Source organism: Cajanus cajan, chromosome 2, assembly GCF_000230855.2.
Source record: "Cajanus cajan strain Asha chromosome 2, NIPB_CcT2T_4, whole genome shotgun sequence".
NCBI lineage: Eukaryota > Viridiplantae > Streptophyta > Magnoliopsida > Fabales > Fabaceae > Cajanus > Cajanus cajan.
Genome location: NC_138518.1, coordinates 79,038,228 through 79,057,795, shown reverse-complemented (window position 1 = coordinate 79,057,795; position 19,568 = coordinate 79,038,228). Strand labels below are relative to the sequence as shown.

The following is a 19,568-nucleotide window of genomic DNA, read 5'->3' as shown; positions in this document are numbered from 1 at the left end:
TCCTTGATTTTAGGCCATGATTCTATGCATGGTTTCCTCTTTTTTGCTCCTTGTTTTGTTCCAGGTTTCCTTATTCTGGGTGCATACGCTTCTTCTCAATGCCTATATAAGGCATCAAGCATTTGGAGCAAATTGCAATTGATTCAGCAATCTACACACTTGAGAAAAATCATACATAGAGAGGAAAGATTCAAGAGAGTATTTTTAGTCTATATTTGAGAGATTATCTTTGTTCTCATGATATTAGAGAACTTCTTGTACTCTCCTATTTCTACATAGTGGAATTATCTTGCTCTTGATCGCCCGTGGTTTTTTCTCCGTCTTTGGAGTTTCCACGTAAACTTGGTGTGTATTTATTTTTCTTGTCTCTCTACTTACTTCTCTCTATCTCTAATTAACTTGATCCGGTGCTTCCGCATTCCGCTCATTCTTTCTGATACCCAACAAGTGGTATCAGAGCTACTTGTTTAATTAGAGATTCAATATGTCTACCGTCACTAAATTTGACATTGAGAAGTTTGATGGCAAGATTTGTTTTTCTATTTGGAAAGTCCAAATGAAAGCCGTTCTTACACAGAATGGATTGAAGAAAGCTTTAGATGGAAAAGCCAAAAAGCCGGTCAACATGACTGATGAGCAATGGGACGAGTTGGATGAAAAGGCGCTTTCAGCAATCCAACTATGCTTGTCCAAGGAGGTTCTTCGTGAAGTAGCAAATGAAACAACCGCTGCTGCTTTGTGGCTGAAATTGGAATCTCTTTATATGACCAAAAGTCTCGCAAACAAGCTTCGTCTCAAAGAAAGACTATATACGATTCGTATGGTCGAAGGTACTCCTATTCAATCTCATCTTAATGAGTTTAATTCTATTATCATGGATTTGGAAAATATTGAAATTAAAATTGATGATGAAGATAAAGCTGTTTTGTTGATTGTCTCATTACCTTCTACCTATAAACACTTTAAAGAAATTATGTTGTATAGCAACAATGATACCTTATCCTTTGAAGATGTTAAATCTAATTTGTTGTCCAAAGAAAAGTTTGATCTTGATATCCACTTTGAGGACAAGGGTGTGGGTTTAAGTGTTAGGGGTAGAACTCAAGAAAAAGGGAGTACCAGTAACAAGAAAAGTAGATCCAAATCCAGAGGGCGTAAATCCAACAAAACCTGTCGTTATTGCAAGAAATTTGGGCATGATATCTCCGACTGCTTTATCTTGAAAAAGAAACAAGAAAGGCAAGAAAAAGGTAAAAATCCTGCTGAAGCTGCTAATGTTGAAACTGATTCTGATGGTGATGTTATGATATCTGTCTCTTCTGATAAGAGGAGCAAAACTGAATGGATTCTTGATTCTGGATGTACATTTCATATGTGTCCTTATAAGGACTTATTCACCACTCTTGAACCTGTTGATAGTGGTGTTGTCTTGATGGGTAATGACACCCAATGCAAGATTGCAGGAATAGGTACTATTCAGATCAAGACTCATGATGGCACTATCAAGACTCTTTCCAATGTTCGCTTTATTCCTGACTTGAAGCGAAATCTAATTTCTCTTGGCACCCTAGAGTCTCTTGGGTGCAAGTATTCAGCTGAAGGTGGAGTTCTAAAGGTATCAAAAGGTGCTATTGTTTTATTAAAAGCTAACCGTATTGGTAGTTTGTATATCTTGCAAGGATCTATAGTGACAGGATCAGCAGCTGTCTCATCTTCTATGTCTGATAAAGATGCCACCAAATTATGGCACATGCGCCTGGGCCATATGAGTGAAAAAGGCATGCACCTTCTGAGCAAGCAAGGTCTCCTTGGTAATCAAGGCATCGGTAAGTTGGAGTTTTGTGAACATTGTGTCTTTGGGAAGCAGAAAAGAGTTAGCTTCTCCACTGCAACTCACCGCACAAAAGGTACCCTTGATTACATTCATTCTGATCTTTGGGGTCCTTCTAAAGTTCCATCTTATGGAGGATGCCGTTATATGATGACTATTATTGATGATTTTTCTCGTAAAGTCTGGGTCTATTTTCTAAGGCACAAAAATGAAACATTCCCCACTTTTAAGAAGTGGAAAACTCTTGTTGAAACTCAGACAGGAAAGAAAGTCAAGAAGCTCAGAACGGATAATGGATTGGAGTTCTGTGAAGGTGACTTTAATGAGTTCTGCGCAAATCATGGTATTGCTAGACACAAAACCATTCCAGCTAAACCCCAGCAGAATGGTGTTGCAGAACGTTTAAACAGAACTATCCTTGAGAGAGCTCGTTGTATGCTCTCAAATGCTGGGTTATGGCATCAACGTGAGTTGTGGGTCGAGGCAGCATCTACAGCTTGCTACTTGATCAACCGATCTCCACACTCTTCACTTAATTTCAAGATTCCAGAAGAAATTTGGTCAGGTAATCCTATTGATTATTCTAATTTAAGAATTTTTGGATGTCCTGCATATGCACATGTTAATGATGGAAAATTAGCTCCTAGAGCTATTAAGTGCATATTTCTTGGTTATGCATCTGAATCTAAAGGTTATCGTTTATGGTGTTCTGAGTTTAAGTCACGAAAATTAATTCTTAGTAGAGATGTGACTTTTAATGAGGATGCATTATTATCTTCTGGAAAACAATCATCTGTGTCTTCTTCCAGTACTAATAATCTGCAAGGTACTAGCGAGAAGGTGGAGTTAGAGTTAAAATCTGTAGCTCCTAATGTTGATGTTCCATCTTCCTCTACCACTGAGTCTAGCATTGATGATCATGGTGATGATCATCCTATTCAGCAACAGGAAGAATATAACATTGCACGAGATAGGACAAGAAGACAGATAAAATTGCCAGCTAGATACATTGATGACAATTTGACTGCTTATGCATTGTCAAATGCACAAGAGGTAAATGATGATGTTGAACCTGCCAGCTATAGTGAAGCTGTTTCTTGTGTTGATTCTGCTAAGTGGCTAGTGGCTATGAATGAAGAAATTGAAAGTCTTCACAAGAACAACACTTGGAATTTGACAAAGCTCCCCAAAGGCAAACGACCTCTAAGGTGTAAATGGATCTATAAGAAGAAAGATGGCATTCCAGGGGTTGAAGATCCTAGATGCAAGGCGCGATTAGTCGTTAAAGGCTTTTATCAAAAGGAAGGTATTGACTTTAATGAGATTTTCTCACCTGTTGTTCGTCATACTTCCATTCGTATTTTGCTTGCTTTTGTTGCTCTGTTTGATTTAGAATTAGAGCAACTTGATGTAAAGACAGTTTTTCTACATGGAGAGCTGGAAGAAGAAATTTATATGGATCAGCCTGAGGGATTTGTTGTTCCTAGTAAGGAGCATCTTGTTTGTCAATTAAAGAAATCTTTATATGGCCTCAAGCAAGCACCCAGACAATGGTATAAAAAATTTGATTCCTTTATGATTGGGCAAGGTTATTCCAGGAGTAAATATGATGATTGTATTTATTTTCAACAATTTCCTGATGGAACTTTCATATACTTGTTACTTTATGTTGATGATATGTTGATTGCATCACGTGACAAGTCTTTGATCAGCAAATTGAAAGCTCAACTCAATAATGAGTTTGAGATGAAGGAATTAGGTGCAGCTAAGAAAATTCTTGGCATGGAGATTCATAGAGATCGACAAGTTGGTAAATTATTCTTATCTCAACAAAAATATATTGAGAGATTACTTGACAGATTTAATATGAATAATTGTAAACCTGTTTCTACTCCACTTGCTGCACATTTCAAGTTATCTTCAGACCTTTGCCCACAAACAAAAGAAGAGATGGAGCGTATGTCACACGTTCCATATGCTAGTGCAGTTGGCAGTTTAATGTATGCTATGGTGTGCACTAGACCTGATTTAGCATATGCTGTTAGCATGGTGAGCCGATACATGCATAATCCTGGAAAGGATCACTGGAGTGCTGTAAAATGGATTTTTCGGTATCTTAAAGGTACTAGTAATATTGGCTTGGTGTTTGACAGAAACAAAGCTACAACTAATAATGTTGCAGGTTTTGTTGATTCGGATTATGGTGGTGATCTTGATAGAAGAAGATCTCTTTCTGGCTACATTTTTACTCTCTGTAATTCTGCTATCAGTTGGAAAGCTTCACTTCAATCTATTGCAGCATTATCTACAACAGAAGCAGAATATGTTTCAGCAACAGAGGGTGTGAAAGAGGCTCTCTGGATCCGAGGTTTGGTCAAAGAACTTGGTCTCACACAAGATGTTCTTACTGTATTTTGTGATAGTCAGAGTGCCATTCATTTGACTAAGAATAGTCGTTACCACGACAAGACCAAACACATAGATGTTAAACATCACTTTATCCGAGATATTGTTACTATTGGTGAAGTTCTACTACAAAAGGTACATACATCTGAGAATCCAGCAGATATGCTTACTAAGCCACTTCCGAATGCCAAGTTTCAGCATTGTTTGGGCTTGGTTGGTCTCTACAACAAATGATTGCCCCTCTGGGGCTTTATCTGGCGATGAGCAACTTATTAAATTTGAGCCAAGGTGGAGATTGTAAAGTTATGGCACAAATTTCTTCCATATTTCCTGTTTTAAGGAAAACACGTTTCCTTGATTTTAGGCCATGATTCTATGCATGGTTTCCTCTTTTTTGCTCCTTGTTTTGTTCCAGGTTTCCTTATTCTGGGTGCATACGCTTCTTCTCAATGCCTATATAAGGCATCAAGCATTTGGAGCAAATTGCAATTGATTCAGCAATCTACACACTTGAGAAAAATCATACATAGAGAGGAAAGATTCAAGAGAGTATTTTTAGTCTATATTTGAGAGATTATCTTTGTTCTCATGATATTAGAGAACTTCTTGTACTCTCCTATTTCTACATAGTGGAATTATCTTGCTCTTGATCGCCCGTGGTTTTTTCTCCGTCTTTGGAGTTTCCACGTAAACTTGGTGTGTATTTATTTTTCTTGTCTCTCTACTTACTTCTCTCTATCTCTAATTAACTTGATCCGGTGCTTCCGCATTCCGCTCATTCTTTCTGATACCCAACAGTGTTACTTACCCAATTCATGATCTTTTCTCCTTAAGTTACATGTCTGAAAAAAAGAAGAAAAAAAGAAGAGTAAATAACCAGTTATAATGTTACCCTTTGAATAAAATATATGCTGAGATACTTTGTATCTAATTTTGTACACTAGTACACAAAATAATAGAAATATACAATGTGTCATTGTACTCATTAAATGAAAGAAAGAGATGTTTCGTGAATAGCATGTGTTAGCATTCATGTCTGTCAGTTTATAAGTGTAAGGAATATCGAAATTCACCCTATCTTGTGAGATTGAATAGGGGTTAAATGCTCTTCGGTTCTTGTTTCATGATCATACTCGTAGTGTATTCCACAAAAGAAGAATGGGGTCCCTGCCCCTAACCAAAACGCTTCTTTGTCTTTTAGGGCCTTTTGTTTCCAATGAAGGGGTTATTTTTCGTTGTAAATCATCTTTGGTTAATTCAGAGTGTCGAATGTTGAGAGACACAATAAGTAGCATTGGAACTACCACGTGTAATTGGTACAAATAAAATCGAACTCAATCTTTTTAAGGTCCCAAAAAAATTTCAGATTTGAATTTTGTGAACGAAAAATATATAGTTGAAAAAAAAATTACACCGATGACTAATCAAGTAATCAATTCTTCACAAAAACAAGGTTATCAAAAGAAAAAAAAGAATCTAACAAGTAGCGTTGAAGCAATAGAACCACTTTTGCTCTTAACTTGGAATCTGCATACGAAGCAAAGTGTTGTCACTTTCAAGGAAGACAAAGGAGGAGACAATGATTTGAACCTAAATCGCAACAATATTTTTCCTTGTCCTGAATGAGTGTACCCCCTTAGCTACAGTACCTAATTCCATGCCTATAAAAAGAGGGCAACTAGGCCATGTCTTGTGCAAGTGCAAAGTAACACATTCATTCCAAAGGCTCCTAGTCTTATAGAATTAAGTAATTAAAATGGCTATGTCACCAAACAAGAGCTTACTCCTTGTTGCTTTTCTCTTGCTTTGCTTTATCACAACCACAGCTAGAGGTAAGTTTAGTTTCATGTTTACATTATTAAAGATGTTACCATGTCAGGGTAAATATTGTGTACCTTATGTATTCAAAGTCCATCATTTATGTGATGTTTCTTTAATTTGGATTCTTGCAGCAAGAAATTTGAGAGAGATTAAAGATGAAGTTAAGAAGGGTCAAGCTAATTTGGATGCAATGTTTAAGCCAAACCATGAAGGGGCACAAGAGAGTAATGATGAGTTGGATACAATGGACTACACTCCTGCAAAAAGGAATCCACCAATCCATAATTAAGTTTCCAATTTTTTTTCTTCATTAGAAAAGGCACCAATTCACTGTGCTTAATTACCTCAAGTTCTATCTAGGGCCTTCAATGTATAGATATTATTTGGAATATGAAGCTAGCTAGGAAACCCACACTTAAATTATTATCATGCTTCCAATCTAGCTAGCTTCTGCCAAGTCATATATTCAGACTCACGTGTAAATAGTTTTTGAAGCTATAAGAATATGAGGGAGCATACTGAGAAGAGTTTTCAAAGTTTTAAGCAGAACCAAATACTTAAAACTATTGTTTTGTGGATGTGCTAATAAAAGGAAAAACGTATGCTTAATATTCACCCTACGGAAACCTTATATAAGTTTTGGCCGGAGTAATTGATGCAAATTATGCAATCACTTTATTGTTGGGATACATCTTAAGAGACTGGAGTTTATTCAATGTACGTAGTAGAGAAGATAATAACAAAGTTTGTGATATACCATGGACATATCCGTGATCAATGTAACTCCAAGCGTGTGGTTTAGTAGTAGGGGTTGATTCACACTTAAGCAAGATTAGGGGTTCGAATCCTGCCTTATGTATGTAGCCGCGTTAAATCTTGGAATCAGTTATTCCATCTTTTGAGGTGCCTCCAACGTAGCGAAAAGATTAGTCACCGCTATCGGCGGTGGATACTCCAGGGACGAACAAAAAAAAAATCCGTAATCAATGTAATTAAAGAACCTGTCATTGGAGAACAAATTAAATCAAAATAGGACTTGGAAGTTTGATTACCATATGTTTTGCAGTACTTTCAGCATCTGGGAGTATTTGAAATCAATTCACAAATTAGAAGCTGTGAAAATGCATGATGGTAAATGAAATAATGATTTATATATATAGATACAGCTGAGACTCCCTGATCAATCTTCAACCATCATGAATAACCAGTTGTGCAATTCAACCATGTTGGCGTGATATGATAGACAAATAATCTTATCTCTTAAACATTAGAATTTAATTTCGAGATATGTGTGTGGAAAATATCTGTTAAAAAGAAATAAGTTTCTTAAATAAATATCAATATCTCAAAAAAAAATTAGTCGTAGATATCACAGTTCAAAAATAAAAAATGAAAAATGGGCTACTCAGTAGGACATGTGGAGACAAGAAGTTGAATGTCAAAAAGTTCAATAACATATCTGAATAAGAGTAATACTTTACTCCATATGGCATTAACACAGGTTGATAAACGTTTACGTGCTACTATACCAGCATAAAAACTCTTCAATGAGTCGCTTATTCAAGATGTTGCAGAGGTGCAAAAGAACAACCATTCATTAAGAAATCATCTGCAGCGCAACTAACGATAATAATGGTACAATTGGTAAGAGTAAATAAGAATGGCCCTGTCTGCAGGACCCCATCATGCATCGTTTAATTAATACTTTTATATTTTAATTGTATTTAATTAGTATTTTAAAAATTTATATTAATATGATCAAGAAATAAGTACTATTTTTTATTGGTAATAAGAATTGAATTTAAATCTTTACACATTTACTTTACCTTTAATTATTAGGTTCGAAAACAATAGTAATTTAGTTAAAAATAGGAAATTATTATTTTTTTACTAAAATATCTCAAAATATGGATGCCTAACTAGCTATATGAGTTGAAGATGATCACATCTTTTATAGAGAGGTGTGGCTGTGAGTTGACCATGAAATATATATATATATAAGGAGCGTATCAAGTAAGAGAAAATTTATTATTAGAGATGAGAGAGTTAAAATATAACTCTTAGATTAATTTTGCGAATCTCCAAATTTCAGCATATCAAGTCAGAGAAAATTAATTTAAGGGTTATATTTTAACTCTCTCATTTCTCATAATAAATTTCTTCTTACTTGATATACTCCCTATATATACTTAGTCAAATTCCCTTCTATTTGGCATGCATCACAACTCTTGACATGATTATGAACATTGAGAGCTAGGAACGAAAACTTTCCAATTCTAAGATAATAAATGGCATTTCTTTTTGGGCCAATGCATGGTTGATTTGATGTTCATCTAAAACTTTGGTAGCAGTTTTTCATGCCAATGACTTAGTTATTTGCTTCACACATTAATTTAAATGGTAATTCCCAATTTGGGGGCAACTATAATATATATATATATATATATATATATATATATATATATATATATATATATATACGTGTGCGTGTGTGGAGGTAATTAGGTATAAACTTCTCATTTCATTCATTTGACACACTATAGAAATGAATAGGGGGAGAGTTTTTTCGTGTCACATAATTTCTCTCATGTGAGGAATGATTTATTTCATTTCTCTCCTTTTTATGTAGGAGGCCACAATTTTTTTTGTCTCTCATTTCTTTTATTCTTCTTTCAAACATACAGAAAAATTATATTTACTTTTATTCGTTCTTCCACTTCTCTAAATAAATTAAAGAGTTTTTTTTTTATTTCTACTATTTCAAATAATACACTTTTCCTTAATTATAGTACTTTTGTTCAGTTCGTTCTCTTCTTTTGAGTTTTTTTTATATTATTATTTATTTCATCATCAACCAAATTATAAAGCATAAGAGATGAAACTCTTCTTTATATAGGATTAGGACATCAGGTAGTTACAATTTGACAAGACCAATAGATGGTTATAGTCTACCTTTCAATAGATGGAATCCCCATATATATGATCCTAAAAGCCACAAAAGTTCTTGGCCTTGTATATAAAGTTTATTACGAGTTAATTATAGGAGAAAAAAAATAATGCAATCCTTTTGATATAATTGAATAATGATTATGTTAAGCCTGTGTGTAAAAAAAATGATAGGTTGTTCTTTGAGAGCTTACGATTTAACCCCACATCAAACATAAGCTAAACCTATTTTTAAAAGGAAACCTATTATTATGTAGGGTTATAATAATATAATTATTATTGTACTAAATTTATATGGTAATGTTTTAAGATTGTATATTTATTAATTTATTTAGAGGTTTAAAAACTTATTACTTAACTACGTATAAGTTTAGGTCCATTAACATTTTTAAAGGTGATTTTTTTAACCTATTTAAGAAATTGTACTGTTAAATAAACTTTCAGTTCAAGTCAAATTAGCCTTAAAAAACCATATGTCCGATAAGTAGATAAATGTCATGTCTTAGATTTGCAAAATAGCTTTATAAAATCTAAGCTTAACCCAACTTTTCCATTATTAATCGGGCCTGAACTAGTAAGTTGACCAATATTACTAAAAAGAAAAAAAACAATTCATTTCAGCGGGCCACATAATAATTTCACATATAATGTAAGTAAAATACAAGATGCCAACATATTTTATTTATTTTGAGAAAATACTTTAATTTATATATTATATATGCATGAGTTATGAATTTTTTTCCTAATGATTTTCACTTCTCCCTAATTGAGTTGAAGTGATCACATTAGTTAATATTTTTTTTTTTATCTATACACTATATATTAAGGAATATTTTCATTTAATTTTCACTTTTTTTTAATATATTTATATTTCTTTATTTTTTTTACCATCATATCTCGTAAGAGTAAAATAGGAGAAAAAAATATGCATAAAAAATTAATTATTTATTTCATCAATAATAATAATCTTTTTATTTTGTAACTATTTTTATCTTTAATTTTATTTAAAATTATTTTTTTAATTATACATTATCTCGTTTGATTTATATTTTATAATCTTTATTATTTTATTATTATTTTTTTAAAACAAAATATATAAAGACACAAACTTGATTCTACTATTACATATAAAGATAGTATATATTGTTTTTTTTTTAATATTTAACATGTGTATATTTATTACTTAAGATAACTGATTAATTGAAAAACTAGTTGATTCATGCGAATATTTTAGTTAAATTTGAAATTAAAGAATGACATAGTAATTCCAAAGAAATGAAAACATAAGATAAAAAGTCTGTTCAAAAGTTGTTTATTTACTAACTTTGTAATAATAGTTTTGGCCCCATATATAAATGCTAGCTATGGACATATAAATATGCTGTGTGTAGAACCTACTTGGCTGGTTATAGTTTCATTCTCTCTATGATAACCTTTAATAGGTCTACAAAAGAGGTTGGTTGATGCCCAATATGTGAGAGACAAAGCAGGCCTACCTAGAAGATAACCAATGGACTTTTCCCATGTGATCAAATAATAAAAACATTGGTCATTGTCTTATCTGAAAATGATCGAAGTCTCACCAGTGTCGGGTATTCTCCCTCCATTCATTAATGCATGTCATCCTCCATCATTAACTAATCAAATCTCCTGCCTGTGAAATCTAACTCTAGGAGGATAATACAACCAGACCAAACAAAATACTCTTATGTATGAGTTATGACAAAGTAAAACACAGTAAATCGTGCTTGGCACACCAAGCCAATTGAATGAATAATTGCCACTAGCTAGCTATCAAATAATGCAGATTGAACGTTTTATTTGTTAATTAAAAAGCCATGTAATGAAAATTGCATATTTTAAATATGTAGTGCTTTTTCTAAATGTCACTTTATATATATATATATATATATATATATATATATATATATATATATATATATATATATGAATTTGCAAGTGAGCATGATAAGTAAAAATAATCAATCTCTATCATTAACTAGTGTTTGTAATCATGTAAGAATAGAATTAATGATTAAAAAAGGTTATATATTATTAAAATTATCTTATAATATTTTCATTTTTTTAATATACCAGCTAATTCCCTTGTTGAAAAATTATGGTAATATTTAGAAGAATAATATAATACTATATTTTGTTGAAAATGACAGAAATATTTAAAGTTTAAATTTTGGTTAAAAGTAAACATTAATGATTATTTTTTGTGAAAATAATTAAATTAGTTGGGTCTGGTATACATATGCTTTTCAAACACAGAAGAACTACAAGGATTTAACAAAAAATTTGAATAACATCCATTGCTTTTTAATTATTCTAATTTATGAAGAAAAAAAATTATAAATGAGTTATGTTGATTTTAATTATATTATGATTTATATTTTGTTTAATAAATTTATTTGTATTTGAAGTCCAAAAACAATGTATGTGGTGGGTGGGAATGTATATGTGAAGGGACGACTGACAAGGTGATGTGGGAAAAAAACTTATTAATACCAAAATTAAATTATAAATATATATATATATATGTATATATATAAAAGGAAAATTAAATATAATTATATATAATATTTAATTCAAAGGACTTGATAGGGTACGTTTACCATCCCAAAGAGAATTATAGATTGTAATTATTCTATTGGGCTATAACTCTCCTTAATTAATATAAAATTTAAAAAATGAAATAGGACGAGTAATACTATATAAACAATAAAAACACTTAAAATTAATGGGTTGAACATGAACCTTCATTAAATTAGCACGATTGAATGTGTGATTGTCATTGTCACTACTAGCTAGAATCATCATGATATAATAAACAAAAGTTCCAGATAATAAAAAAAAGTATAAAAACGAAGTTTCTGTTGGTTTATTTAAGTAATCAATTAAATTTAGAAAATGTTTTTTTTCTATAAAAATTAAATTAGATTCCATAGTCGATTTATGGAAATAAAAAAGTTAAAATTTTAATATCACAATACTTTTTATACACTCACCCAAATGTGATTATTAGATTAAGGAGGAAGGAGTTTGGTAGAATATTTATATTCGTGAGAATTTTAAATCGAAAATTATAATTTATCATTTGATAGTTATTTAAATTTTTTAAAATAAAATTTAGTTTTTTAAAATCTATTTTTATCTCATTTTTTTTACAAGAATATAGAGGGTTGAAAATCTAAATTTTTCGAATTAGAAATAAAGTTTTAAATATACAAAACAAATCTTAAAATCCTTTTTAAAATATGAAATATATAGTTAAAATTCATCTTTTTTTAAAATATTCATTTTTTTTATGAACTTTATTGTTCATTTTTCAAATATTAGAAAGAGATAACAACATTGTGTACACTCACAGATTTCATGTAAGCTCTGTCTCTCATTCTTATGTTTATTTGTGATGTGAATATTTGGTTGTTAACCTAATAATAAAAACCAAACAATTATATAATTTTTATAAGAGGTTGTATTTTTATAACTATTTAAAATTTATAAATTATAAAACTACATTGTTAATTTCTTAATTATTATGATTTTTAGCTTTTAAATTCAATAAATTATTTAAGCAAAATAACGTTATATATGTTCTTTATTGTTTTCTAATTTTCTTATATTTTAATTTTAATTGTTAATTTAAGATTTTTCTTACTATAATAAATTATTATAACTATATTTTACACTTTGATTTACTATGTATGTTGCATATAGTTTAATCATATGTAAATTGTTAGATTTTATTATTTTAAACTAAATATAATATTTTTATGTTAGATTATGACATAATCACACCTTATAATAAAAAAGAAACTTGATTTTAGAAAATAATATTTTTGTAAAAAAATATTTATATATCCAAAAAATTAATACTATAATAAAAATGTGATATTCTTTATTTTCCAACATACCTATATAAAAGAATGTATAAACTATTAATAATTTTAAAATATTTATTATACCAGCCGGTTTAAAAACAAAATAAAAGAAAATAAATAGAAAAGTAATTATTTTTTAGCACACCGCTCCTAAATTAGCCCTTTATAGTGTAAAAAAAAGTATTTAAGTAAAATTTAGATCATTAAATTATCCCAACTCAAATGTCTCAAATCAAATTATATGATTAACAGGACATTATACTTAAATTAATCATTTGTACACACAATACCCTCCACCCACCCGACTCATATATACCGATCTCCATGGCATTTTTTTTTCTTCTTCTTCTTATAATTATTTATTAATTTAGTTCTTATCCAAAAGTCAACGTCTATATTCTTTTCCACCTACAAAAACAGACCTTCTATTTGACAGTTCTTTATTATTTATTTTGCAATAAAAAAAAAGGGTAACGATTGGGTGTGCATGATGATTTCTTAGTGTGTGTGTGTGTGTTTTTTTTTTAAGGAAAGGGTGAAATATACGAAACAAATAACAGTTTCAAAAATAGAGGGTGCTCAGTAGAAAAGAATCACCTATTAGTTATTCCTGTTATGCGTTGATTATTTTGAGGTGGTGGTGGTGGTGTAATTAATTAAATGTTAGAATTTTAGAATTATATCTTTGAGGAAGAGTATCGTTATTATTTTATATACTAATTAAGTGGCGGGTGTAATTACTTAGGTCAAATAGTTTTCTAAGCATAGATTAGGTTTTGGTATGGAAATCAAAGGAGCTCTTATGATCGTAACCTATGAGCAAGATTGATACGAGTGCCTTTGATCTTGTGCTCTCAATAACATGCGATTAATTAATGAGTCTCTTCTATGTTTCTCAAGTGATGGGAGGGACTAGGAAGCTTGGTCTTTGTTGAAATAAAAACAAAGTTTTACCTCATTAGATCTTTAGAATAAATTAAAATTGATAAAATACATACAATTTTTATTGATAAATTTTTTTCTAAGAGATAATTAAAAGTATAATTGAGATTACTTAGATTTTAAAATGAACAATATTACATCAATATATATAAAAATATGTGTTTATGAATTCTTTATCTATATCGGTATATTACGATGTGTCATAGTCTATCTCTATTATGTTTACTAATTTTTATATTTAAACATAGTATAGAAGACTCTTTAAATCTTACTTAAAAACGTCTACATTGGACAAATCTAAATAAAACATTGATTTAGATTAAAACAGTTCAATTTATCTTTATAATATATTAAGTCTAAATTTATGTAAGACATTGATTTGTTATATTAAAATAACTCAAAATTTGTCCCAAATCTATTATAATTAATTAGCTTTGGGACAAAACAAGACGCATGTAACTTTGACGTATTCATGACAAGTAGAAACATAATAATAATAATAATAATAATAATAATAATAATAATAATAGTATTAAAAGTAAATGAAGCAAGACTAGTATCAAGCCAATTCTCAAATAGATTGATACTCAAATATTCAAATTCTTCTTGTATAAATAGCTGGTAATTAATTATCAGGGATTACTACAACAGAAATGGAAAATCAATTACCAAACATAAGCGATTATGATCAACGGCCTCCTAACCTCAACACCAAAATACAAGTTAATCCTCTCCAAAAATAATAAATAAATATAAAATAATTTCCTCTCAATCCTTTAAATTTTTATTTTTTCTAATAAATCTCTTAAATTTACAAAATACTCTCCCACACCATGGACAGACACTATGTATGAAAATTTGTCCCTTTTATTCAGTGCTCAGTTAACCTCTCCTAGGTATTTATGAGTCATAGAAGATATATAATTTATAATATGTATTGCAAAAAAAATAATATTAACTTACAAAATTAATATCATAAAAAACATTTTACATAACATGGGAATTTCTCTTCCCTTCCATGACAAGTTGACAACATATGTTAGTTAAAGACCGAAGCAAAATGCATTAATGCGTTACAGGTACGTGTCAAAGACATGTAGCGGAGGCTAATTAGTTTTTTTTTCTTCTTTTTTTGTTATAAAGGAAAATATGAATCATGGGTTAGTTTACTATTAATTTGGATAAGAAAATGAATTATTTTTGGTAAAAAAAACACTCACACTTGAATGTTAAAATGATTGGCATTTTCTTTTCTTTTTCTCTTTTTTATTTTTCCCACCTCTTTTTCCCCCTACTTTTCTGATTTTTTTTTAGTTTTTTTCTCTCTCTCTCTCTCTTAATTTTAAATATAGGAATATAAATAATTTTTTCATTTTTTCAAGGATAATAAAACAAATATTGAAATAAATTTTTTTATGAGTATATATATTAATTGGATTAAATTAATTTGAGCGTTCACAATTATTTTGTCCATATACTATGGCACAATTTAATGGCCCATTATCAAGATCCATAAACAATATTTCCTCAACCAAATTAATTTTTGTTAAATATTGATAGTTTGACATGAATCACTGAGGTATTATGGATATCTGGTGCTAAAGAACTGGGTTGCTTTCTCAACTTGGCAGTATTTTTTAATTAGTTAACGTAACTCAAAATTGAAAGGAGTTGTAACGATGAACATGTTTAGTAAAATTAATTTATAAAATAGTTGAAAATTTATAAGTTAAGCTGAGAGTTAAAATATTAATTAGAAACTTATAAATTGAATTAAAAGTGTTTACTAAAATTATCCGATAAATATAAAATGACACAAAAAAAGGTTTTAATAATGAAAGTGAGAGAGAATAACATGATAGAGAAGATTGTTTCTAAATTAAAAAAAAAAAATCAAATAAATTAAATAAAATAAAAATAAAAATAAAGAAAGAGAGAAAGAAAAAGAACAAAAAAAAAACTAAAAAGTTACAGGTTATAAACTAATACAATTAGCTATTATGAACATAAGTTATCAACTCTTAAAATAAACTTGCACAAATTCTCATACCAAACAAATTTATTTTAATTATAATTTATAAGTTTTAAAATGTTTTACCAAACACAATTAACAATATATAAGTATGAGAAATCAATGACTTTGCTGCTCCAGTTTTATCCTCTTAAAATATTTTTTTTTTTTGTTCATCTCTGGAATATCCACCGTCAATAGTAGTGACTAATCTTCTCGCTATGTTGGAGACACCTCAAAAAGTGAGATAACTGGCCCCAAAATTTAACGCGGCTGCATACAAACTATACATGGAAAAATCATTATATGATTTCTTGGATCGGTTTCATTATTTAAGCATAACACCACGTATTTTTATTTTTTTTAAAGTCCCAAAAATCAAAAGGATCAACTTTTTACTATCCCATTTCATTATCAACGAATAAACATTTTACTTTCTAGATAAAAATGATTATAAATTTTACGTAAGGAACAATTATGGAAGTGGCTCATGGAAAACAATATTAATATTAACACAATACAAGAAGCAGTTGGCAATATTATAAAGAAAAGTGATATGGCCCAAATACACGTACATAAATGGTGGAAGTTGACATTCATGGATATCGATCATGAATTTCTACTCTATTATTTTTTTGTTAAAGACTTTTCCCAAAAACACATACCCGTCATTTCAATCCAGACAGCAGCAGACAACGATGGTGACCCTCGTAGATCATATGTACAAACTACCACCATGATACATAATCTTCTTTCCAACTTCCTACAACTACAAGCAAGCTAAATCTTTATGTCTATAAGGGTCCCAAATAATGAACTTGTATATTGTGTATATATTCAGATCATCAAAATCTAGTCATAGAGCACCATAGTTTAATTATAGTAAGATGGTTGTGCAAAACAAACGCATTCTACTTGTGCTTTTCTTCCTCCTATGCTTCATCTCTATCCATGCAAGAGGTATATATTAATTTGTACTATATGTATGTATAGATCATAGTCATGTTCATTGGATATGAGATCACTCTCATGTTATTCCACTTCTTAGTTTTTGTTATAAATATAAAATTTAGTTAATTATTATTTTTCATTATTGGTAATTTTGTATATATGTGCAGCACGAAAACTGAAAGAGAAAAGCAACACGGTTAGCAGTGGGGATTCTAGTACAACTCATAAGGAAACTCATGATAACGTATTTAAGCCAAAAGAAGGTAAAGATAATGGAAACGAAGTGTTCTCAATGGATTACACTCCAGCCAGAAGGAAGCCACCAATCCACAATTTGAATTGATGCCAATTTTGTGCCACTCTTTATTTTTATATATACTACAAAAAGTGTATCATATATTTTCAAAGTTTTTTCTACTTTATAACATTGTAATTAATTATAGCTAGAATACACGGTACGTAGGAAAATCACCCTATGTCTTTCCTACACAAAGCATAGTGTATATATAAAAAGATGAATAAAAAATATGCATGTGTACAGTACAGTACTATACGAGATCTCTATTGAAATTTTAGAACAGTGATATAAACTTACATATATGCTCCATTACAATTTACAACCTCTTCTGACTTATTTTAATATAGCATCCATATGTTGTATGGTAAAAGTAATTAAAAAAGAATACAAGTATTTCAATTATACTTTTTAAAACTAACAAAAAGTGTAATGACAACAAATTTAATAAAACATAATATATATATATATATATATAAGCATATTAAGAGAAAAAAAATTATTTATAGCTAGATATAAATTAATTATATTTTGAAATTAAATATATTAATATTTTCGATTACAACACACAATAAAGAAATTTATAATTATTGACTATATAATTATATTCCGTACCATGTAAATGATAATATATATATATATATATATATATATATATATATATATATTCCTTGCCATGTTTTCACATGAAAGGTTGTATAACATTTACTCAAGTAAAATTCAAAAGGCATAAATAATTAAGAAATAAATATTAACTAGTTTTTAAATATTTAATAGTTTCAAAAATTAATATTAAGTGATATTTAATAATTTAAAAAATATTTTGAACACTCGATAATTAAAAAGATTATTAATATTTTTCATATAAGTGAGATAAAGAAAAACATACAAATTTTCAAATTCTTACTTTTTAAAAAAATAATTTAAAATTCTACTATTTTAAATTTTTTTACAAATATTTAAATTTTATATTCTTTATAAATCCTTCATTCAAACAAAATATTTCATCCAAAAACATTTAAAAAATTTTAAAACAATAAATTATTAATTTAAATTATCCATTCAAACACACTATTATTCCTTATAACTAAAACTAACAGCTAACAGGGATATTATGTACAAGCCGGGCCATGATAACGAAAACACAATCACCTGCGCTATGCTTATTGTATGGAATATGGATTGACATGTCAGTGACTCAAAATATTTAACCACAAACTCCGATAAGCCTGATAGTGAAGAATTGGGTAACTTGCATGAAGTTGTAAAAGTTCTAACCTTGTTAGTTGTTATAAGTTATAACTATTGAAAATCCAACCCACAAGTGTTTTTTTCAAATAGTTTAGTCAAAATTAATTGAAATGATCATATATATATATATATATATATATGAAAAAGATTGAAACGATACCGGTGTAACTTTTATTAAATGTTACGCCGCTTAATAACTTTATATTAAATGTGAATTTTGAAAATCCAACCGTTAGATTGAAAGTTCATATCTCTTAGATCATATATGTCAAATTTTGTTAAAATTGAACAATAACTTGACAGTAATCAAAATGTTCATATTTTAGTATATTTTGAAATATATATATTACGTCAATTTTGTTTTATAAAAATGAAGTATTAAATCATCTTAAATTAATAAAATTTGATATATAAAATCTAAGAGATATGAACTTTCAATCTAACGATTAGATTTTCAAAATTCACATTTAATATAAAGTTATTAAGTGGTGTAACACTTAGTAAAAGTTACACTAATGTCGTTTGAACCCTCCTATATATGTATATATATATAACGTGAATCTCGATCATAAATGAAATTGGTATCTTAAATATTTTTTTACATAATAAAATTGTCAAATCCTCCTTTTTTTTATTCAATTATACTGAATGCCATCAAGATTTTTTTTTATCGAATCAAATACGGTATTAAAAATACTCAATCAACAGAGCTAAATCTCCTTAATAATGCTATCTAGAAGTTGAATGGGGCACTCAAGTACATCACATGCAACTCTTCATCATCTTACATTTACATTTAGTACCTCAACGGTTTGGAATTGTTACTTTAGTGCCTAAGAACATCAAGCAACTCTGCTAAAATTTAAGCAACCCATAAAGTGAGTCAGGGCTGACATGGCACTGATGTGACACAGAGAATTACTTATAAACAACCCCATTGCAGATACTCTAAGATATACATAATCTGCAAAGTGTCAGATACGATAAAAGCAATACTCTGTCTGACTCTTTTATAAGTTTCAAATCAAGAGCGTTCTTTGATTTTTGTTTTATAAGAATCTTAAATGTCTCTTATATTAGTTTTTTTTTTATACAAAAAATACCCTTAAATAAATTTATTTCTCTTAAATGTCTCTTATATTTCTCTTATTGAATGGCCACACGCCATGCAGTTATGTTGAAATTGCCCGTCATTGAAATCCCCGTTGAACAGTTACTCAGCAA

At 29.3% G+C, this 19,568-nt stretch overlaps 1 protein-coding gene across 1 annotated transcript; it reads left to right on the top strand.

Moving 5' to 3' along the window:
• Positions 1 to 5,937: 5,937 nt before the first annotated feature.
• Positions 5,938 to 6,601, top strand: RGF9 (root meristem growth factor). Its single transcript, XM_020359908.3, has 2 exons — positions 5,938 to 6,069; positions 6,190 to 6,601. Exons 1-2 carry the CDS (start codon positions 5,994 to 5,996, stop codon positions 6,345 to 6,347), a joined length of 234 nt encoding a protein of 77 aa, XP_020215497.1. The 5' UTR covers positions 5,938 to 5,993; the 3' UTR covers positions 6,348 to 6,601.
• Positions 6,602 to 19,568: the final 12,967 nt, after the last annotated feature.